Source organism: Pleuronectes platessa, chromosome 15 (assembly GCF_947347685.1).
Source record: "Pleuronectes platessa chromosome 15, fPlePla1.1, whole genome shotgun sequence".
In the NCBI taxonomy this organism is placed as follows: domain Eukaryota; kingdom Metazoa; phylum Chordata; class Actinopteri; order Pleuronectiformes; family Pleuronectidae; genus Pleuronectes; species Pleuronectes platessa.
This window is the reverse complement of record NC_070640.1, coordinates 24,023,048-24,046,841: the sequence shown is the minus strand read 5'-3', so window position 1 is coordinate 24,046,841 and position 23,794 is coordinate 24,023,048. Positions and strand designations below refer to the sequence as shown.

The 23,794-nt window shown below is 43.6% G+C and overlaps 1 protein-coding gene across 14 annotated transcripts in view; it reads left to right on the top strand.

Moving 5' to 3' along the window:
- The first annotated feature begins 81 nt into the window (after positions 1-81).
- Positions 82-23,794, top strand: part of sytl2a (synaptotagmin-like 2a) — a 24,808-nt gene continuing 1,095 nt past the window's right edge. Inside the window, exons 1-17 of one of the 14 annotated variants that reach the window (XM_053442083.1) lie at positions 82-164; positions 3,135-3,426; positions 3,617-3,771; positions 4,170-4,293; positions 5,512-5,581; positions 5,915-6,023; positions 12,483-13,076; positions 13,717-13,791; positions 16,660-16,752; positions 16,880-16,927; positions 17,031-17,119; positions 17,344-17,448; positions 17,913-18,085; positions 18,230-18,332; positions 18,434-18,698; positions 18,790-18,895; positions 19,464-19,669. In XM_053442083.1, coding sequence (XP_053298058.1) covers positions 3,326-3,426; positions 3,617-3,771; positions 4,170-4,293; positions 5,512-5,581; positions 5,915-6,023; positions 12,483-13,076; positions 13,717-13,791; positions 16,660-16,752; positions 16,880-16,927; positions 17,031-17,119; positions 17,344-17,448; positions 17,913-18,085; positions 18,230-18,332; positions 18,434-18,698; positions 18,790-18,895; positions 19,464-19,669 — 2,416 coding nt within the window. In that variant the 5' untranslated portion in view covers positions 82-164; positions 3,135-3,325. The other 13 variants (XM_053442084.1, XM_053442082.1, XM_053442086.1 and 10 more) reach the window with 13 other exon arrangements.

Here is a 23,794-nt window from a genome sequence, read left to right as displayed (position 1 = left end):
TGGAGGCAGCTGAGATGCATAACAACCTAAAACAGAAAATCATCATGAAATTACTTATAACATAAGATGACCAATGGTTGGTTGATCTGCAGCTCCTCCCTCCTGCAGCAGACCGGGATCCTGTTGTAGTGAAGTTGTTACTGAGCAAGGAGCGGCAGGCAGAGGTGAGCAGGCTGTTTTCTGACTTTACACTGAGACTAACTCTGTCTTTACTGTGGGTTATGTGCTGCACTTTCCTCTGTGTGCTGTGCTAACATGGTTCTTGTGGACTGTCAGTGCTGTTTGGGAGGAGGTGAAAATGACAGCAGAGGGGGAAACACTTATTTTCTGATTCAAATGGTCGGTGAGGTTTATAAGAACCTCTGAAGGTTTGAGCTGTTTCACTCCTTCATCACAGTGAAACTATGTGATTGTCAGCTCGGCTGGTGCTGTAGCGGATGTTGCATCATTCTAACAGGCCTATGAACTGAGTTTACTGACAATACTCCCAGTGTGGAATCTGGTGTAGATTTTCATGAAGGGACCTCGGGGCGGCCTTGTATAACTGCCTGCTTTAATTTATTTTAGTTACTTAACAAACTAATAATGAAATTAAAATCCATGTTATCCTTTTAATCCGGTTTAACTCAGATCCCATCTGTGTAACTGTGGCTGCCCAGGAACATGACGTTTGATGTTGTGACTCTGATACTGATGCCATCAGGGTAGTAAAAAACTAGAGCTGTTGGTGACATAGAAAATGTTAAGTCTAGAAATAGGAACCAGGTATCTGCATCTATGTCATGTGGTCTTACCCAGACTTGGATTGCTGAAGTCACAGTGTGTGCTACTACTTCAACACAATCACTTCCATAGCAAGCTTTTCAGATTAGTAGTGATTTATAAGGCTCTATGTTGGTTGTCAACAGTTTCAACTCACTGCTGCTATTTTAACAGCATACTTTCAATTTAGTATTCAGTTAGTGCATCAACTCCTGCTTTTATAATTTGAAATCTGTTGCTACAGAGACAGACATTATTTTTCATACAGGTTTTCTTTTTCTAAATAGAAATACCAAAAAGGAAACAAGTTTGTTTATTTGCTTGGTTATTGTCCTTAATCACTTAATGTGACAGTTTTAACATTTCAGGACACAAATGGAGAACAACACAAAGGTAGGTAGTTGCAGTGAAAATACGGAAAAATAAACAGGTGAAAACTAAACTCATTTTATATTAAAACAGGGTAAGAACCCAAGGTCACAATATAAGTTTAATAGAAAATATATTTGCAAATCAGAGTCATGTAGCTGTTTAAATCGTGGGGTCCCTTGAGGAAGTCTGATAGTGATGAAGTCACAGCTTAAACAATCAGGAATTAAGGCCGATACATTGCCACTTTCCGAGAAACTGGACATGCAACATTCCTTTTTGTGAGGAAATAAAATGCTATATTGTTGCGCCAGGCTATTTACAGCTCAGTTTTAACTCTGTTAAGAACACAAGGCAAATATAACTTCCTTTCTCGGATAAGTAATACACAATGAGAGCCAAATACAGTGCAAGCACAAGTCCTACTTAAACAAAGTTAAATAACTATGTTTATCCTCAGCAGCGGAAATATGTTACTACTTTCTTTAGTAAGCACATTAAAAAAATGTAATTGGGGTCATTTTGACACAAAAAATCATTTTTATCATGAAAAAGAAATCTTCAAACTAATCAAGGGACGTTTTTGCCAAGTTCCCACTACTCCCTCTGATGTCTCTTAAAGAAAAGACAGCAGCTCTGCAAGAGTAAAAGAAAAACAAACCCAAATCATTTCATTCAGAAATGTATATTATTGTTTGACAGTTGACTTGACAACAGTTTCCACACTCCAGACCAGTTGATGGTTCTCTTGTGTGTTACTCCCCTCTTTAGTAGTAGACAGAGGAATGGAAGATGGAGGTAGTCAGGGGGAGGAAGGAGTGGGAAAGAGTTTTAAGTTAGAATAGTCAGCAATGTGTGAATTTACAATTCAAGGAAAAGGAGTGTTCATATTTTACCAAGTGTTGGCTTGAGTAGCAGGTCATAACATGTTGTTGTGGACAGGATGCACCTTTGTGTAAGATGAGTCCTGGAGCCACCGCCTGTAGCAGGAAAAACCACAGAGAAAGTTTTAGTACTTTGGTAGGTGTTTATATATCTGTCTGTCTTCCTGTCTGTCTCTCTGCCTGTCTGTCTGTATATCTATTTTTTGTTGTCTGTCTGTCTGTCTGTATGTCTATTGTCTTTCTGTCTGTCTGTATGTTTGTCTGTCTCTATCTAACTGTCTGTCTGTGTCTCTCTGTCTGTCTGTCTGTGCAAGATAATGTCACAAAACTTTACAGGTGTGACGTTGACCTCAAACATGATTGGAATCTGGGGTCTGACCCATGAGTTTTGAGCAGTCATATGATCAGTGTTCTGTAAGCTCACACTTAAAGAGCTACCGCCAAGTTCAGTTCATAAAGATTAGAATAAACCAGTTCACGTTCATAGTTCACAAATTAGAAATTGGAACTAAGTTCACAGCCCACAAATTAACCACATGTCCAACATGCCTCTTCGTGCTAACATCAAGCCCAGACTCCACCGATTCCAATGATATCTTTCTACAACTAACACTCACTGGACCAACAGCCGAACAAGAGCAAAACGATAAAGTTTAGATCAAAGAGCGACATACAGAGGTTACGTCTTACCTCGGACGTTATGTCACAATAAGTTTTGTTTTAGTCCATATCTCTTTTAAAGCCACTTAATCAATGTCTATGTGTCCCTTTGAATCAACTCCGAGGTGCATACTGCCACCTGCTGTTCTTCTTCTTCTGACGGATCACTGGCGGTCACGACTAAAACATTTAACCCTGCTCTGCATCACTTTATTAGAATAAAATGGGGCTCAGGTAATGTTCATATCAGGAGGTTTTGGGCTTCAACTACATTATTTCATAGGGATAATCTCTCAAAAATTGTAAAATGTTGTCTATCATTACATGGTGCCATAAAATGTTGTTTGGTCCAGAGACAGTGAACGCGTTCGCGTTTTTACTCAACAGTTGCAAACTGACCTGTCCAGAAAACTGCTCACAGGAGCACATTCTAGTATTGACTCATGTATTTTCTTTCAGGCTCAAACTGGTCCACAGAGAACAACCCCAGCTGAAGCAAAACCTCCACAAGAGTGAATGTTATAAGAAGAGCTTTCACCATATCATACCATGGGCAAAGCACATATCAGCCACTCTGTGTAAACCACTAACAGTGACTTTACTCGAAGGAACTGAGGTGGCCTGCCAGGGAGCTTCCAGGAGCAGCCACCATGATCGACCTGAGTTACCTGACAGAGGAGGAGCAGGAAACCATCCTGGCAGTGTTGAAAAGAGATGCTGAGCTGAAGAAGGCTGACGAGCACCGTGTCCTGTGAGTCCCCTTGGTCCATGTTAACAGCTCTGTGCAGAATCGCTAATTCAACTATAGAAAGCTTATGTATATGTTACCTTAGTTACCTGCATGTGAGAATGAAACATAACATTTCTTATACCAACATTTTTGAAATGTATCTTCAGCCTAATGGAGTCGTGTCATTTCTGTTGGACATTTCTGTACACAGGGAGCTACAGAGGAATGTGAGTGACACGGGCCAGCTGAGGTACCTGACTGGAGAATGGTTCTACGAGACCAAGCAGCTTCGTCATCAGGATCGCATCCATGGCTCGGACATCATCAGGGCCTCCATGAGACACACACATAAACCACTAACTATATGTGAGTCTGCTACGTCCTGCGTTTCTCCTTTTTTTTCATTGTAAAGTGAGCATGATTCCATCATCAGTCAATCAATACAATCTCATTTGTATAGCCCATACTGTCTCAATTTGTTTCATTAACAAGGTGTGACATCCTCTGCCTTTACCCTCGTCAAGCATGAGGAGAAACTACAAAAAAAATGCTTTTTAACAGGAAAAAAACACATAGTACCTTCAGAGAGCATCACATGTGAGGGATTCCTCTCCCAGGACGGACAGAAGTGCAAAAGTTGTCACGTGTAGATGAACACATCCACAAAATTACAATATTTACAACATGAGAGGATACAAAGTGATGCTATAAATAATGCAGCGTGTGTTCCAAATATGTGTAACGGTGTGTGTTGTGTGTTGCAGTGGAGCTCTCTCAGATATTGCCTGAGCAGTCCAGTTTTGTCAGCAGTGAGAATAAAGAAGTGTTTGTGCCACCTGTTCTCTGTGGACTCCTGCAGGAGCCTCACTCGCAGCTCAGCAGTGGAAGGTGAGACCACACAACCAAAGCAAACACAATCAATCACATATACACATTCTACTGAGCTGTTTTTGGTCACACAACCTTTGAGCATTTAGTCACTAAAGAGACCGATCTTTTCCTTGTTTTGACACTGAATCCAGAATGAAAAGGAATCACACATCTCCACTGACCTGAAACTCAACTTTAAGTGAATGTGTAAACTGGAAGTGTAGACGCAGTGCTGTGTTTACAGCTTGTTTCACCTGCATTCTAAAGCACAAGTGGAATTTATGTTAGTAACAGATATATATATATATATACAAAGGATGTTTGGATGCATCTAGAAAATGTCCAGATAGGATGTTTTTCCAGTCCCGGCAGGTGTTCTGTGAGTGATTTGTTGAGAATCAGGTACACAGAATTTCACAAGACACCTTTCAAATTGAACAGTGAAATAAAGTTAGATTTAAGTGGAAATGACATGTTACATTCTGTATTGACTTCATGTGTATGATCAAAGTTCCCATCACTTTAACTCCGCAAAGTGCAAATCGAACACATGATCTGTGTTGTCTGTTTTGAGCTCCACCACATGTGGCTCTGGTAGAGTAGATTATTTCTGTGTGACTGAACGTAGTGAGTGGAGTTGTGCACATTGGCCCCATACCCCTCAATAATCTTCTTAAAGGGTCAGGTCTCACATGTTCCTGTTTTCCACTGGAGCGATCAGGATTGTAAACAATGTTTAGCTGGTGATTTCACTGACCAAAACAAGTCTGATGTAAACAACCCAGTGTACTGCACTTTGATGAGTGCCCAGATTTTCTTAATCAAAATCTAAATAAAAGATTTTTTAAAGACCGAGAAAATAAGACAAGACAAAACTTTATTAATCCACACACTGGGGAAATTATGTTGTGACAGCAGCAGGCAAAGCAGAATGAGGTAGACTCGAGAGTAAAAACATGAAAAGACAATAGAATCAAAATGTAGAAAATTAAATAAATTAAGTGGTTTGTACTGAAATGTTACTGAGTAGGTGTAAGTGCAGTGGCACAGGATGATTGCCCAAGCATTTCTAAAACGCTGTTGGTACATAAATATAAGGAGAAATTGGGATAGATGTGTCCATATATGTGCAAGTTACACCGTGTTTATGTACAAGGGCAGATATGGTATACAGAAAGTTTCAAGATATAATTGCACATATACATATATATAATACAATTTTGTTCATTTCAACAGGTACCATAACCAGAGCCCTTATGACCCACTACCTGATACACAGAAACCAGTCGTTCAGTCACCCACAAAGGTAGGTACATGTCTGGAGATACAATATAATTAAAAAGTTTAATTCTCCACACAGAACTGAATGCACCCCCAGTCAATAACACTCAAACTAAAACTAAATAAAGATCAGGTCACTTGTATGCAAGACAAAATTGTTGGCTCATTTACGAAAGTCATTCCAGCCTTTGTTCATATATAAGTAATAGATGGAAATACACTTGTTTGATTTTACCAGAACATTGTTTAGTAGCTCCCGGGGAACCTGCTCCCTCACATGCCAATATATGAAAATATACAAATCATTTACCAAAACAGGCCCATTTGAGCAACCTATAATCTTTCTCTTTTGCTGAAGCAGAGGAAAAATCCCTTCAACAGTGATCTCCATGCCCGTCACTTTTTTGAAGAACAGAACAGTCAGTTGCTGGTTGGAGAAGTCGATCAAACCCAGAAACAAAATGATGGTGAGTTTTTTCGTCAATGTAAAGTGAACAGTGCTATTGAAATATGTATGAGAATAAATGAGAGAATAAGATTTTTCCTATTGTGGTCTAATGATATATCTTGTGCTATGTTTTGAACTGAGTGACTGCTTTGCACGAACTGTGAAAGCAGTTACTTTACAAACCGATGTAAGTCGGGTTCTAAAAATGGTTTTGGCATCCAGGTGTGTGGGTCCATCGTGCTGCAGCTGTTTCAACCTTTGCTGTGAACAGCATGTTGGCATGAGCAGTGGTTGCATGGCAGCTGAATGCATGTACTTGTTTGTTCTTACTAACAGTTTTATTATCAGGATTCATTCCATCAGTTTTTTTTGTTTGTTGTTGTTGTTGTTGCAATTAATGAGAAGGCCTTTTCACACACTGGTACAGGAAAAGTGGCAGACAAATGACAAATGAGCGATGAGTGATAACCCTAACCCAGGAACCCGGCTTTTCCCACAGGTTGTCAAAGTGAATGTTAGTCCAAACACACGAGGCTGCCAGACTAACCAGAGGATTACGCAGAGTACATTCCAAAGCCTTAATCTGTACTGCATGACTTGTGGTCACTGGAAATATTTCACAGCAGTCAGGAAAACAATTTTATTTTCTGCAAATTATATGATAAGAGGAAAACCAGCTTCAGCACCATTTATATCGTTGTAGCTATTGTACTCTGCTGCCAACCCTGTCTCCTCGAAATTATAATTCCACACAACAAAACTGCATTTTTTAGTTATGTTTGCACAAGGAGCACATTTCCTCCCAGATTACATTTGTTTTTTACATATCACCAAGATGTTTCGCATCCACCCATCTTTGTTGTTTATGCTCTCCCTTGCTGCATTTTCACCAGGCGAGGCATTAGGTTTGTTTGGCTGTATGCAAAAACTACTGCTCATATTATCATGAAACATGGTGGAAGGATGCAATATGGCTCAGAAAAGAAGTCAATAACTTCAGATCCATATCAGTGGGCAGATCCAGGATCTTTGTTCAGTTTCTATAACATTGTAAGATAGGTACTTTTCAGATTTTTTTACTGTTTTGTAGATTTCTCACAGATGAAAAGACATAATCAAAGTAGTTTTATAGTTTTGAGCCTTGGTATTCTCTGAGTGCCCTTCTTGTTTATGTCTGTGAAGCAAGAATTAGAGCAGTAATATTGTAGAGGCCTGTTGCCTACTAAGTTATGTTTACAGACTGATTTATGATCGCTTATCAACCCAAATTTTGTCTTCAATCTCACTCATTTTGATTATAGGATTAATATAAAATTATAATCCATGCAATAAGCCTTGGACTGTTCAGTTAAACACTGTGCAGCCAAAACGAGACTCAGATTGGTGAAATTGAGGCACTGTGAGCCATCCAGAACCATTCTTTAGCTCCATGGACCGTGTTTTATTTTTGGAGAAAAACATGCTTGACCCTTCAGACCCAGTGTAGCATTTCAACTATTAACTACCTGGGTTGTATGCAAGTTTTCTCCATAGATGACTACATCAATGCAATTAGTATGTGATTAAGTGGGAATGTATGTACGTCACGTGACTTTGTCTTATTCGTCACTTGATTCGGCGACAGAATAGCAACAGTATGTCTATATTCAAATTTCATTTTTATTCTTGTAAACAAAAGTTGCAAACCCCCACTATGTAAGGTATTTATACGATGAATCCCCAGATCTTTAAGCAACCTGATGATGGAAGTTGCAAGTAAACCCCTTCAGACAACCTCCACAGGCCAAACTATTGCTTTCCAGCCTCTCTGCTCTGCCTCAAATGTCATGTCTGCACACCGCAGCCTTTTCCTCTCGTTGGCTTCATCAACAGCATCCTCCCCGGGTACTGTCAATTCTACGAGGTAGCTGATTCGCAGGGTGGACCAGGGTATCAGGTCAGGTCTTGGGTGGAAGTGACAATATGTGATTGGACTGTAAGCCACTGGCCCACCTCCACAAACATCTCCCAGTCTCTGGCTTTCTCCAACTGACCACTCCTGGTCAGTGGGGGAGGCCATCTCTGTCCCTGTTCCCCTTCACGGACATACAGTGCCTTGCATAAGTATTCACCCCCCTTGGACTTCTTCCCATTATGTACTGTTACTAACTGGAATTCAAATAGACTTAAATAAACTTTTTCCCGTTTGATCAACAAAACATGCATAGTACTTTGGAGCTGCAAAATAAATTTTATTGTGACACAAACAATAATGAGAACAAAAAAGTTGACATCTGTTGGGTGCATAAGTATTCACCCCCCTGTGTCAATACTTGGTAGAACCCCCTTTCGCTGCAATTACAGCTGCAAGTCTTTTGGGGTATGTCTCTACCAGCTTTGCACATCTAGAGATGGAAAGGTTTGTCCATTCTTCTTGGCAAAAAAGATGAAGCTCAGTCAGATTGGATGGAGACCGTCTGTAAACCGCAATCTTCAAGTCTTGCCATAGATTCTCTATTGGATTGAGGTCTGGGCTTTGACTGGGCCATTTTAAGACATTAACATTCTTTAATCCAAACCATTCCTTTGTAGCTCTGGCTGTATGTTTAGGGTCATTGTCCTGCTGGAAGATGAACCTCCGCCCCAGTCTCAAGTCTTTTGCAGACTGCATCAGATTTACTTCAAGGATTTCCCTGTATTTGGCTCCATCCATCTTTCCCTCTATTCTGACCAGTTTCCCTGTACCTGCTGAAGAGAAGCATCCCCACAGCATGATGCTACCACCACCATGTTTCACTGTTGGGATGGTGTGCTCAGGGTGATGGGCAGTGTTGGGTTTTCGCCACACATAGCGTTTTGCATTGAGGCCAAAAAGTTCAATTTTGGTCTCATCTGACCAGAGCACCTTCTTCCACATGTTTGCTGTGTCTCCCACATGGCTTCTGGCAAACTCCAAACGGGATTTTTTATGGATCCCTTTCAACAATGGCTTTCTTCTTGCCACTCTTCCATAAAGGCCAGATTTGTGGAGTAGACGACTAATAGTTGTCCTGTGGACAGATTCTCCCACCTCAGCTGTGGATCTCTGCAACTCCTCCAGAGTAACCATGGGCCTCCTGGTTGCTTCTCTGATTAATTTTCTCCTTGTCCGACTCTTCAGTTTGGGTGGACGGCCTCCTCTTGGTAGGTTTGCGGTTGTGCCATATTCTTTCCATCTTCTTATGATGGATTTTATGGTGCTCAGAGAGATGTTCAAAGCTCTGGATATTTTTTTATAACCTAACCCTGCTTCATATTTCTCCACAACTTTATCCCTGACCTGTTTGGTGAGCTCCTTGGTCTTCATGATGCTGTTTGTTCAGTAATGATCTCCAACAAACTCTGAGTCCGTCACAGAACAGGTGTATTTATACTGAGATTAAATTGCAGACAGGTGGACCCTATTTACTAATTATGTGACTTGTAAATGTGACTTGTGAATGCAATTGGTCGCACCAGATCTTTGTTAGGGGTTTCACAGTAAAGGGGGTGAATACATATGCACTCAACACTTTTCAGATTTTTATTTGTAAATAATTGTGAAAACCATGTAATATTTCCCCCCACTTCCAAATGATGCACTATTTTGTGTTGGTCCATTACATAAACTCACGATGAAATATGAACCATATGAACCATGACAAAATGTAGAAAAGTCCTGTGATGGAAATTCATCTTGAGATTTGAAATAATGAAATTCTCAGACTGGAGTTGCCGTTGAGTCTTTATATTAGTAAGCTCTGCAGAGTTTACACGGGTGCTCAGGATGGAACAACTGGCTGCGAAGGTGAAAAAGCCAGGACTTATACCAAGAGGCGTTTCACAAGACAGTATGACAAAAAGAAGACATGCCAGAATTAATACAAAGAGGTGCTTCATAAAACGTAATATGAAAAAGATATGAAATCCTCCTCAGTGCCTGTCTGCTGTGTCCGTCCGCTGTAGCAAACTCCCTGTTTGCCAAGGCCACTGTAGTGAGACAACTGGTCAGTTGAATTTTCCCTTACAGTCCAAAGGGGGTGAATACTTATGCAAGGCACTGTATGTTGTCTTTGGCATCGTTTGCCAGGAAGCATGGGCTGGTTGATGTGCTTAAGGCCACATAAGACATGTCTAACAAGGTGTTTTGCGCCGTCGCTGAATTGTATAAATGTGTGCAGCACTATTGGCAGAACTAGTAGCCACATGCTCAGTAGCACATGCTATTGTCCATAAATGTATATCCCTGTAGACTTCAGACCCACCCCTTTCCCCTCATCAGCTCCACCCTGTGGTCTTCTGACTCCAAAAATCCATGCTGGCACTGGTCAGAATTAAAAGTCCCTGGTTGGAAACAGCAACTCACAAACCAATGGTTGACATCATGATGGGTTGCGAGCTAGTGACGACAGGAGAGATGAGCTGGGGTTTTGTAGACTGAGAGGTGGAGTTGATGAGGAGATGAAGCTCAGCTGCGCAGTTAGTGAACAGGAGGCCCCGCCCGGCTCCAGGTAGAGGAAAGAGGAATGGAAAGCAACAAGAAACAGGGGGGAAACACAGAGCAAGAAAAGAGGTAGAAGACAGTCAGACCTTACAGTTGCAGATGCAGTTGTGTTCCCGCAAGTGGCATCAATGCAGTTGTGTCTCTCGTGCATTAAATTGGTCGTTCACTCTTTAGTCTGTGTACCTGTCACTTTTATTCAGACACCAAAATGTTATGAATTATTTCCTGTCCTATAAAGCATCCTACCACCATGTTCTGTGTTGATTTGGCCAGTTTTTTAACGGTGGCCCTGAGAGCTCAATGAACAGCAACTTAAGAAAAACACATGCAAGTTGACAAAACACATGCAAGTTGACAAAACACAAGCAAAGTAAGAAAACATCTTCATCAATTTCACAAGACACCACAACACATTACAGAAACGAGCGAGTGGGCGGGGTCAGAGCCCCGCAATGCGGGGCCGTTGCGCTCGTTACACACACACACACACACACACACACACACACACACACACACACACACACAGCCACGGCAGAGGGGCTAAAGAGCCGCATTCGGCTCCAGAGCCGTGGGTTGCCGACCCCTGTGTAGAACTGAATTCGTATGATGTATTGGACGTTTTTGTGTCCTCTGTGACAGCAGTGTCCATCACTTTTAGCTGTCCTCTGGGAACACTTCCGTTGTCGTTTCGCCTCTATTTGCAGCACGTTTGTCTATTTGCAGCGCGTTCGTCTATTTGCAGCGCGTTTCTCTATTTGCAGCGCGTTTCTCTATTTGCTGCTTGTTCTATATTTGCTGCGTTTTTCTGTAATGTTTTGTGTTGCTATGTGAAATTGATGAAGATGTTTTCTTACTTTGCTTGTGTTTTGTCAACTTGCATGCGTTTTGTCAACTTGCATGTGTTTTTCTTAAGTTGCTGTTCGTTGAGCTTTCAGGGCCACCGTAGCTTTTTCTTTCGGAAACTATCTACCAGACAGACAGACTGACAAATTGAAAACAGCAGAGCAAAGCCAAGATCTACATAAGTAAAAGCCAAATGTTTCGAAGTGCAAAAAAGCAAACATGAGAATAAACTGCAAAGATAGGTTGAAAAGAAACATATTGGTTATCCGTCAAGAACAAACGCTCTCTGAGAGAAAATATTTTGCCTATGGAAGCGGATTTGAGAATGCAGTTGAGTTTTCTGGGAAGTTAGTTTTTGAGCAGACAGAGTTACAGGTGGAGATAGTTTTAATCACATTGTTGATAGTTGTGTATTTTTGTGCAGTGGTTCCTTTAAAGCAGGGGTGTCCAAACTACGGCCCGCCGGCCAACTGCGGCCCGCCATCCATTTTTAATTGGCCCGCATCAATGTCTTAAAAAATAATGTATATCATTTTTTTTATGCTTTGCAAAACGCGCAACCCTTGGAGAACCATAAATTAAATATGAGTCCATCGACACAACTGCGTGAAAAGTTGCAGCCGCAGTTGCAGAACCATGCGCCGGCCTTTATTGTACGTCGCTTTGGATAAAAGCGTCAGCTAAATGAAATGTAATGATATAGAATGGACAATGGCCCACTGTATTGCACTTCTCAGCCCTGACTTGCCAGCTGTTCCTCAGAACGCCGCCACGCTGCCATGCCCCCTTACCGTGACCGACGCGGTTGAGTCGCACTGTCAACAGTCCGCTCCAAGGCAGGGGGGCGTGGCGGCGTGAGTGGCCCAGTCCTTCGGATTTTTTTTCTGTATGTGGCCCTCGGGACAAAAAGTTTGGACACCCCTGCTTTAAAGGGTCAAAAAGAAAATAAAAATTTGACCAGAACAGTCTCCACTGATAAAAGACTGCAATCAGAAGTTTCAGGCAATGAATGTAGGAAACCCCTGTTATATGGAGTTGATGAAGAGTACCGTTCATTGCTGTTGGTCCTTACTCACCTTTACGACAAAAAGCCTTCGCTGATGTGTTTTTGACTCAAATTTTTTTTTTTTTCAGAGCTTTTACCATCATCTTATGGCTCAATTTCTTATGATAACCTTAGACAAGACATGAGCCTATTCCTCCAGAATGCATCTGTTCCTATACCAATGCCTGAAAACACAGCACTCTGCACCATCTCACAGGACACAGGACATTTTGCTGAGGTAGATGGACCAGTAGGTAGACAGCCTAACTCGAGTGCTCTGAGGGGAATCCTTAAGCACTTGTACAATTCATCATCTGTAGACTCTCTGTTATCTCCCCTGGACCTGCAGGATTCAGAAATCAGCCTGGATTCTCCAACTGAGATCTGGATAGACAGGAAGCAGGTGAGGTTCAGCTCCATGGTCAGTCAGACCGGAGTGGAGTGGCAGAATGGGAAGGAGATGGGAGAGCACAGTTTGCTTGACATGGACCCCATAACTCCCTCTAAGACGGAAAATAACCGTGTGAACAACTCCTACCTTGAGTTAACGTACTGTACCAGCTCTGGCACACACAGGCCAATACTCAACCGGTGTGGATGGGATTCACAAGAGGCTGAAGTCAGTTTCAGAAATGAGGCAAACATGAAAGAGCAAGAAGCTGGACAACAGCAGGTCCTTGGTGGTAAGATTTTTGTTTAAAATTAATGATGCAACTGAACAACTAAGGCAGCAGCCAAGGACTTGAATAACTACACCTTCATCTGCATTCTCACATCAGACAAGCATGAAAATGCATATAAATACTAATGTTCACTTCCATCCTGCTTTTGAATTTTCTGGCATGAATTAGTGCATTGCTGCATGTACTGCATGACTAATTATAGAGACCAGTGAGTAAGACAGCAAGAAAAAATAAAGCATAGATTCTGAATCTATTTTGGGGCTTTACTGCATCTTTCTTTTGCATTTTGGATATGTCCCATAATTGTGAAGAATTTTGTTAATTTCAACATTTATAAATTCTCTATATAGAGTACAAGGAATTTATAACATATTTCAGACAGCATAAGAAAATTGGTGTTTGTGTGTGTGTGTGCGTGCACACACACTTTTTTACTGTAGGGCAGAGAGCCATTTAAAATTCCAGAATTCCGAAATAACACTTTGAACGTGTAGAATGTAGTTACAATACTAATGCCCCAATTCATCTGACAGCAATAAATGCTACAAATGTAATTATATTATAGGCCTGCTGTTTGAGCAGTGTAGATAAACAGTACTAATATATATGAGTGATTGACAGGTGCTTACTGTCTTTTCAGGTGTCTTTGAGCACTGTAACCCGGAGCTCCTTGGTCCTGCAGTGCCCAGCTTTGTTTCTGCTGAGCAGGTGCAAGGTAAGCCTGCTCACCTGGAGACAGAGCCTGAAGAGGAACGTCGCTCTCAGGCTCAGCCCACAGATTGGCCAACCAGACATAACACTCATCATCAAAACCTGCCTGAACAAAGCACTGACATTTCTTTTGACGCCACCTCAGGTACCACATCACCAAATAGTGTCAGCTCAGGGAGGTTATCTCATGCTGTTTCACCCCAGCCTAGACAAAGACTGCTTGGTATTTTTAGAAGACAGAAAAATAAAATAGCTGAAGTGCAGAGTCCACAGAGAGAAGGCATTTCGATTCAGGAGAAAGAACCGGGCAACACACCAAATACCTCCCTCGGTGCTACAGATACAACTATGGGCAAAACTGCAAGTGTCACACATGAAGCTAAACCCACAGAGATGACAGAGGTCAGAACACTACAACTCGCAGCACTGCAGAACACTTCATTTGAGGAGACAGTGGCCACAGTAGATGAAGACACTCAGAAGGATGCAACAAAAAGCAAAGCTGTTCAGTTTCCACAGAGACTCTCCGACCTGAAAGCTTTCTGGGAGAGAGAAAAACCTGGCCCCAAAATTAAATTTCTCAGGGAAGACCCAAACCAAGGAGACATCTCCAAGACAGGAGCAGACACTTCACATGGCCCTAAGACATATATGGAGAGCTTAGACAATACATTAGCTCAAAAAGATACAATTGACGATACAGCTGGCAGGTCGCAAGAAAATATTTTGTTACCACAAACTGAGTGTAGCCTCGTTATAGTTTTATCAAACGAGGATGGCACCTATAGAGCTAATCCAGTGCTCATATATGAAGACACAGATGACTCTTTGACTGGTTCAGTAACTGAGTCACAGGAAATCCCTCCTGTGTGTTCCTCTGTAGTGTGTAATGCTCCAAAGCAGCAAGAAGGTGATCCAGTCTCTCTTCCCAGTCAGTCCAGTTCCAGTCCTCAAGAGAATAGGCCAGCCAAGATCACTGAGCTTGAAAATTTAAGGCAGACAGAATATACTGGACCCACGGAAAACATTGCGATTGTCAAGAATGCATCGATCAGCTCAATACTCTGGGCCAAAATGGTTTCCACTCAGTCTGATCAAAGAACAACTTTAGATAACCTAGCTAAGTCTGAGGGAGAACAACCAAAGTCTCCATGTAAAACCAACTTGAAAGTGACAGACAAAGGTTTTGTTACTCAGAGCCCAGAAAGGCCACAGCTGAGTGGTTCTGGCAGTGCTGGGGATTCACACTCAACCTGTCACCAACAAGTCCAGGCTGATGCAGAGTCTCAACAAAGGCCCCTCAGTCCCAGTAAATCCCAAATGCCAAGATCAAAAGACCCGGATGAAGAAGTCAGGATGAGTCCATCTAAGACCTGCCACCCAAGGGTCCTAGCAAGAGAATCCTCCAGTCCTATGAGATCCAGGCTGGAGGTTTCTCCTTTGAAAACCTTTTCAATAGACATCAACCCTCAAACTAAGGCTTTGGAAGAGCAACAGAGGAAGCCATCACCAGTGCCAAGACAGAGAAAGAGTCCTTCACAGGGGGCAAAGCAAACAGCATTGACAGATATCAAACCTAGCATTGACATCCCCTTATGTCCTCTACCCTTACATGCAGAGGACAGAGAGGATAACTATGATAACATTTACACACAACAAAGTAATTCAAGTTCCGCTTATTCACCACAGTCCAAATTTAGGACCTTTACACGCCTTGCCAGATCTTTAATCCCTCAGGATTTTCAGCACTACCTCGGGCCACAGAAGAGGGCCCATGTCCCTCCTTTTCACCAAGAGAAAGAAGTTACTGGTGAGAATGATGCGGAACACAGAAAACAAAGTTTCCTCAGACATTTTGTAGGTAACCAGAGTGACCATTCCACTGTGGGGAATCGGCCCAGAAGCAATTCCTGGATGGTGCAAAATAAAGACAGAAACTCCTGCCAAGACACAACAACCAGGGCCTGTTCCCTGTCTCGGGCAAGTTCAGGCAGTGAGCTTTTGAATTCTCTCTCCATACATGTTTCTTCAAGATAATGATTGAGAAATGGAAACCACAGTCATGTTTTTTTTAAACAAATCACATTAACACATTAACATCACAGTGAGTCTGATTCGTCTGGCAGTTAGTCAGCCTGCTCCGACAAATTCTAAATTTTTTTAACTTTTTTTTTACGATCTGTGCACATTGACCTTGATTTCTCTTCTGTATTTCCTCTTAAAGAGTGTCTGTACAAAACTGTAGAAGATGTGTTTAGATGTTATTTGTCCTCTATCTATTTTAATTAGTAGAAAACTATTTATTTTTCAGTTATATGTTGTTTGATTAAGATTAAAGATCAGCTGATGTTGATTTGTAAGAAGCAGCTATAATCACTATACTGTATTAATGAGAATTGGTGTTACCTCCAACAATATAAAGTGATTCGCTGTGATTATAGCATCTTTTATATATCCAAAATGGATTTAGTAAGGACATGACCTAAATGAACTAGTACTTGCTACGCGTTCTAGTATCCTGGGTGTCAGCAGGTTTTTGAGTGATCCAGGTTCCAGAGGTATCTTTGTGTTTAAACAGCTAATCATGGTTTCAGAAATCTGGATAAGACCTTGTCAGGGTTTTGATAAATCTGGAAATACCTGCAGTGCTCTAGTTGTAACCAGGATACTGTGGCATGTGAATAACTTATCCAGTTTTCTGAACCATCTCAGAGATGATATGGTGAGAAATCAGATAAGACTCATATCCAGGATACTCGTGGGCAATATACTTTTAGTAGCAGAAGCATTGTAGATTCCGGTAGTAGCTTTGTAAATCAGAGACCTGTGTGGAGTATATTTTCCAGAACTGATTGTGTTTCATTTGTGCCAGGTTATGATGAGAGTCCCATCAGGTCAGCTTTGAAACGATTATCTTCAAGGATGTCTTCATCAAAAAGTCTGGAAAACCTCACCTCACAACCAAGTAACACAACTCTTACTACTTCATACACTGCACCTGTGTTAGTTGCTGGCAAAAAGCTTTCAGTGCATTATTTCTGTGAAAAGTGTTTAAATAATAATGTCTAATGTCCTGTATCGTTTCCGCTTAGGAGAAGAGATGACAAAACATGAATCAAGGCAGCAAAGTGTGGATGATGGTAAAAAACAACAACATTTAAGTCCACTCTTTAAATGTAATGTCATTGCATGCACATGCTGGGGAAACTCAGTTAGAGATTTGAAGTCATATCTTTCCTCCAGTTTCATCACTTCCACCATCAGCCTCTGCTCTGTCCAGCTCAAAGCAGAAAAAGACCAGTGTGTCAGTGCCTGTTCTCCAGCAGGACGAGGTAACCCATTCCACACCAGTGGAGGTCAGATGACTATCTGACCTCACAACCAAAGTTTAATATTTAACACAGTCTTCAACATCTACATTACACCTAGTCAACCGATATATTTACCAATTCTGTTTCTCGTATAGAAGCTTAAATATTGGTTTGCTCTCATTCTGTCTGTGACTTTTCATGTTTGTGTTTCATTCATGCTTTTCTGTTCTCTGAGATGTCATCAGACAGACAGTGACAGCACTTTTGAGACAAACTTGGGCTGGAGAAGAAACACAGGCAGCTCCACATCAAACATCAGCCTCTCCTCGGGAATGGCCTCCATGTCGTCTGTATGTCCCCACCAATTTTGCTACATAGCTTGTGTTTCTGATAAAGACAAATACACGATGAGCCACACCAGCTGGAAGTTGAAATTTAGCCTTAAAAAGTCCTTTCGATGAATTATTTGAACTTAAACCTGACAATTTTTTTAATGAGTTATGTAGCAACCAATTTATTGATTAGATTACTATACAGTTATTATGAGGCGGTTGATAGTCCAAAACCAAACTAAATGTATTACTTCTTTCCTACTGTCTGCCTTCCCCTAATTTATTTTATTGTTATTTACTGAGGCAACTGGCCACTGTAGTGTTTAGCAGATGCTTGACAAAAATCCAACTCGCTAACACTGTTGAAAGAAGAATGGAATGGGAAGAAATGGGGTAGTAATTTGATACAGTCCTTGTGACATGACAGTGAGTAAAATCCAGAGAGGCTGTTTTCTCTCTCATGTCATATTATGAATGATCAGGTCAGCGGCAGCACCAGCAGCAGCATTTTCCCTGGAGACCTCGGTGACATTGAGGTCCAGGGAAACATCCAGTTTGCTGTGAACTACATCCAGAAGCTGGGAGAATTTCACATCTTTGTGGTGCACTGCAGGGAACTGGCCCTGGCCGACACCAAGAAGAGCCGCTCCGACCCGTAAGTGATTCCTCCCCGTTCACAATGTTAGAGGGGCGACAAATGTTTTATTATACTGTTGCCCTTTCCTCATTCCACTTTATGTTCTTGCTTATAATAAGAGTAATAAGATTAAATAAGAATAAGTAATTCAGTTTTTTTCAGGTATGTGAAATGTTATTTACTTCCGGACAAAACAAAGTTCGGGAAGAGAAAAACCATAGTAAAAAAGAAAACGGTTAACCCCAACTACAATGAAATCCTTCGAGTAAGATTTCCATATTTTATCTCTTTAAAATGTCTCTATACATCTATTCCATGATGTACACCCTGATTTTTTTTTGTTTGTTGCTCTCTTATCTTTCGAAGTTTAAGATCATAATAGAAGTGTTGAAAACTCAGAATCTGAATGTCTCTGTGTGGCACAACGACACCTTTGGGCGGAACAGCTTCTTGGGCGAAGTGGAGCTGGATCTGTCAGAGTGGGACTTCAGCAACACACAGATAAATGAATACACATTAAAGTCCAGGGTGATGTCAGCACATTCCGCAAACCACCCGTCTCCCTCCCATCTGATGGACAGCAGCGGACAGATGAGAGTGGCCCTGAGATTCCTGCCGCAGACATCCCACAGTGAGCTGATGACTCCCCAAGCTCTGTAAATAATCTCATTTCTTTGACATTATTATTATTATCACTTATTGTGGTCTGAATGCATCCACAGGTAAGAGAACATCTAGGATGGAGACTGGTGAGGTGCAGATTTGGGTGAAGGACTGCAAGAATCTCCCTTCAGTCAGAGGAGTGATCATCGACCCGTTTGTCAAATGGTAGGATGTCCTCCAATGTGCCACTGCTATGGAAAGGGTTCAAAATGAAATAAATCCAAGAAACTTATGTGATTGTATCGTGCGTCTTTTCACATGGTTTTGTATATTTTGAATCATTGTCAATTGTGTGATAAGTTGTGTCAAAGTCTGAATTTAGTGTCGATAGTTGATCAAAGATGCCAAATGAAAATTTCAGACTATGGAAAAAAATACAAAAGATCTTTTTGATGAGCAAATTGAACAAAACGACTATAGCTTATCCAAGACATGATTATGCTATTCTGTGTGGCCACCTTTTGAAAACTAATTTTATGTAAATGTAAACTAAAGTAATACCTCCCACCATTTCCTGTTTTAAATGATTAACAAATAATAATCTGTCTGTTAGTCAGCATTCGTCATTAGCTGAAGGCCTAATATACTTTGACACATTTATTCATGTGATTATTTATTTTATAATGACTTCTCTATTAATTCAGATATGAACTCTTTGTGTTCCCAGTTTTTGTCCCACCTGCCTAAATGAATGAACACATTTAAACTGCTTCCTTCTGTCCTCCTGTGTCAGCACTGTACTACCTGACACAAGCAGGAAAATCCGCCAGAAGACACGGGTGGTGAAGAGGACAGCCAACCCCTTGTTCAACCACACCATGGTGTACGACGGCTTCCGAACGGAGGACCTCAGAGAGGCCTGTGTGGAGGTCACAGTGTGGGATCACGACAGACTGAGCAGCCACTACATCGGCGGCCTGAGGCTTGGGCTAGGGACAGGTAAGATTGCGCTGACGTTTAGGTTGTTAGAAAGCAGGGACCAAATTCAGGCAGAAAGGAGCTGTGAGGAAATGTGTGTATCAAGACCAGAAATACTCTTACTAATACAGACCATTTACCCTTTTATACAATTGCAAAAACAAGGATAAAGAAAATTGACAAAGTAATATTAAGGCCAGAACAGGGACAGATCTTGAAAAAGAGTCTGGAAGTCAACCTGATCTGATTACATGCAGTAAAATTCTCATCAGTTCAGTTCAGATATTTACTCTCCCACAAGAGGAGATTGTCTTTGCAGCACACGACACTAACAATAAGACAACTGAAGAAATACTAAATATACAAATTTCAATAAAAGGTCCATGTGATGAAAGCACAGAAAAACTGCACTGGGATAATGTAAAGGACTAAGCTGTGCAGGGAACCTAGAGGCAGAATTAAGATGGCTTATGTCTCATCTCATCTCATCTCATTTTCGTCCGCTTATCCGGGGTCGGGTCGCCGGGGGAGCAGCTCAAGCAGGGGGCCCCAGACTTCCCTTTCCCGGGCCACATTGACCAACTCTGACGGGGGGATCCCGAGGCGTTCCCAGGCCAGTGTTGAGATATAATCTCTCCACCTAGTCCTGGGTCTTCCCCGAGGTCTCCTCCCCACTGGACGTGCCTGAAACACCTCCCAAGGAAGGCGCCCAGTGGGCATCCTTACCAGATGCCCGAACCACCTCAGCTGACTCCTTTCTAAGTACAGGAGCAGCGGCTCTAATCCGAGTTCCTCACGGATGGCTGAGCTTCTCACCCTATCCCTAAGGGAGACGCCAGCCACCCTTCTGAGAAAACTCATCTCGGCCGCTTGTACCCGCGATCTCGTCCTTTCGGTCATCACCCAGCCCTCATGACCATAGGTGAGGATAGGAACGAAGATCGACCGGTAGATCGAGATCTTTGCCTTGCGGCTCAGCTCTCTTTTCGTTACAACGGTGCGGTAAAGCGAACGCAATACCGCCCCCGCTGCTCCGATTCTCCGGCCAATCTCACGCTCCATAGTACCCTCACTCGCGAACAAGACCCCGAGGTACTTGAACTCCTTCACTTGGGCTAAGGACTCATTTCCTACCCGGAGTAAGCAATCCATCGGTTTCCTGCTAAGAGTCATGGCCTCAGATTTAGCGGTGCTGATCCTCATCCCAGCCGCTTCACACTCGGCCGCCAGCCGATCCAGTGAGTGCTGAAGGTCACAGGCCGATGATCCAATGAGGACCACGTCATCTGCAAAAAGCAGTGACGAGATCCTCAGACCACCGAACTGCAACCCCTCCCCACCACGACTACGCCTCGATATCCTGTCCATGTATATCACAAACAGGATTGGTAACAAGGCGCAGCCCTGGCGGAGACCAGCTCCCACTGAGAACGAAACTGACTGGCTGCCGAGGACGCGAACACAGCTCTCGCTTTGGGAGTACAGGGATTGGATGGCCCTGAGGATAGACCCCCTTACCCCATACTCCCGCAGCACCTCCCACAGTTTCTCCCGGGGGACCCGGTCATACGCCTTCTCCAGATCCACAAAACACATGTAGAACGGATGGGCATACTCCCAGGCCCCCTCCAGGATCCTTGCGAGAGTGAAGAGCTGGTCCGTAGTTCCACGTCCGGGGCGAAAACCGCATTGTTCCTCTTCAATCTGAGGTTCGACGATCGGCCGAACCCTCCTTTCCAGCACCTTGGAGTAGACTTTACCAGGGAGGCTGAGAAGTGTGATACCCCGGTAATTGGTACACACTCTCTGGTCCCCTTTTTTGAACAGGGGAACCACCACCCCGGTTTGCCACTCCTTTGGCACTGTACCCGACTCCCACGCGATGTTGAATAGGCGTGTCAACCATGACAGCCCCTCAACACCCAGAGCCTTTAGCATTTCTGGCTGGATCTCATCAATCCCTGGGGCTTTGCCACTGCGGAGATGTTTGACTACCTCAGTGACCTCCACCAGGGAAATTGACGACGAAACACCATCAACCTCGAGCTCTGCCTCCAACATAGAGGGCGTGTTATTCGGATTCAGGAGTTCCTCAAAGTGTTCCTTCCAACGTCCGACAACCTCCTCAGTTGAGGTCAACAGAGTCCCATCCTTACTGTACACAGCTTGGATGGTTCCCCGTTTCCCCCTCCTGAGGTGCCGGATAGTCTTCCAGAAACACTTTGGTGCCGACCGAAAGTCCTTCTCCATGGCCTCTCCGAACTTCTCCCACACCCGCTGCTTAGCCTCCGACACGGCAGCAGCTGCAGCCCTTCGGGCCTGTCGGTACCCTGCAACCGAGTCAGGAGTCCTCCAGGATATCATATCCCGGAAGGCCTCCTTCTTCAATCGGACGGCTTCCCTGACCACCGGTGTCCACCACGGTGTCCGAGGGTTACCGCCCCTTGAGGAGCCTAAGACCCTGAGGCCACAGCTAGCCGCCGCAGCTTCAGCAATGGAGGCTTTGAACACCGCCCACTCCGGCTCAATGCCCCCAACCTCCACAGGAATGCCAGAAAAACTCCGCCGGAGGTGTGAGTTGAAGATACCTAGGACGGGGGCCTCCTCCAGACGTTCCCAGTTCACCCGCACTACTCGTTTGGGCTTACCAGGTCTATCCGGAAATTTCCCCCATTCCCTGATCCAACTCACAACCAGATGGTGGTCGGTTGACAGTTCCGCCCCTCTCTTTACCCGAGTGTCCAAAACATGCGGCCTCAGATCAGATGACACGATCACAAAATCGATCATTGATCTTCGGCCTAGGGTACTCTGGTACCAGGTACACTTATGAGCACCCTTATGTTCGAACATGGTGTTTGTTATGGATAATCCATGACTAGCACAGAAGTCCAATAACAAACGACCGCTCGGGTTCAGATCAGGGAGGCCGTTCCTCCCCACCACGCCTCTCCAGGTGTCTCCATCGTTGCCCACGTGGGCGTTGAAGTCACCCAGCAGAACTACGGAGTCCCCTACTGGAGCCCCATACAGGACTCTATTCAGGGTCTCCAAGAAGGCCGAGTACTCTGAGCTGCTGTTTGGTGCATACGCACAAACAACAGTCAGAGTTTTCCCCCCTACAACCCTTAGGCGCAGGGAGGCGACCCTCTCGTCTACCGGGGTAAACTCCAACACCGCGGCGCTCAGCCGGGGATTTATGAGTATCCCCACACCCGCCCGGCGCCTCACGCCCTTGGCAACTCCGGAGAAGAATAGAGTCCAACCCTTATCCAGGAGTACGGTACCAGAGCTGAGACTGTGCGTGGAGGTAAGCCCCACCAGATCTAACTGATAGCGCTCCACCTCCCTCACAAGCTCTGGTTCCTTTCCCCACAGCGAGGTGACGTTCCACGTCCCCAGAGCCAGCTTCTGCCGCCCGGGTCTGGTCCGTCGAGACCCCTGACCTTCGCTGCCACCCATGTGGCTGCGCACCCGACCCCAACGGGTCTTCCCACAGGTGGTGGGCCCATGAGATGAAGAGAGGGGGGGTGCCACGTAGTTTGTTCGGGCTGTGCCCGACCGGGCTCCGTGGCAAACCCGGCCACCAGGCGCTCGCCATCGAGCCCTCCGTCTGGGCCTAGCTCCAGACGGGGGCCCCGGGCTTCCTCCGGGCCGGGTCACATCTCCTCTTTTTCCGATATTCATTGAGGCTTTTTGAACCATTCTTAGTCTGGCCCCTCACCTGAGACCACTCTGCCATGAGAGACCCTACCAGGAGCACAAGGCTCCAGACAACACAGCCCTCAGGTTCACAGGGACACGCAAACCTCTCCACCACGATAAGGTGACGGTTCCAGGAGAGGGTACATGGCTTATGTATGAAGAATAATCCAAAGCCTGATCATATCACAACATATATCTCTGAACAGAGAGAATCGTTTAACTTTGGACTGACTTGTCTGTAACAAGAAGTAACTGAGAGTAAGCTGCTATCCAACATTGCATTTACTACAGAACCTGTTAAAACTACTGTTTATTGAAATTCACAAACAAAAAACCGAGTTTACAATGTATCTGTAAAGTAACAGCACCAGCCTGCTGGTGTCCTTAGAACACTGACAGAAAATCTGTCTTTTTTATCCCATCTTGCACATTTTCTCTGTG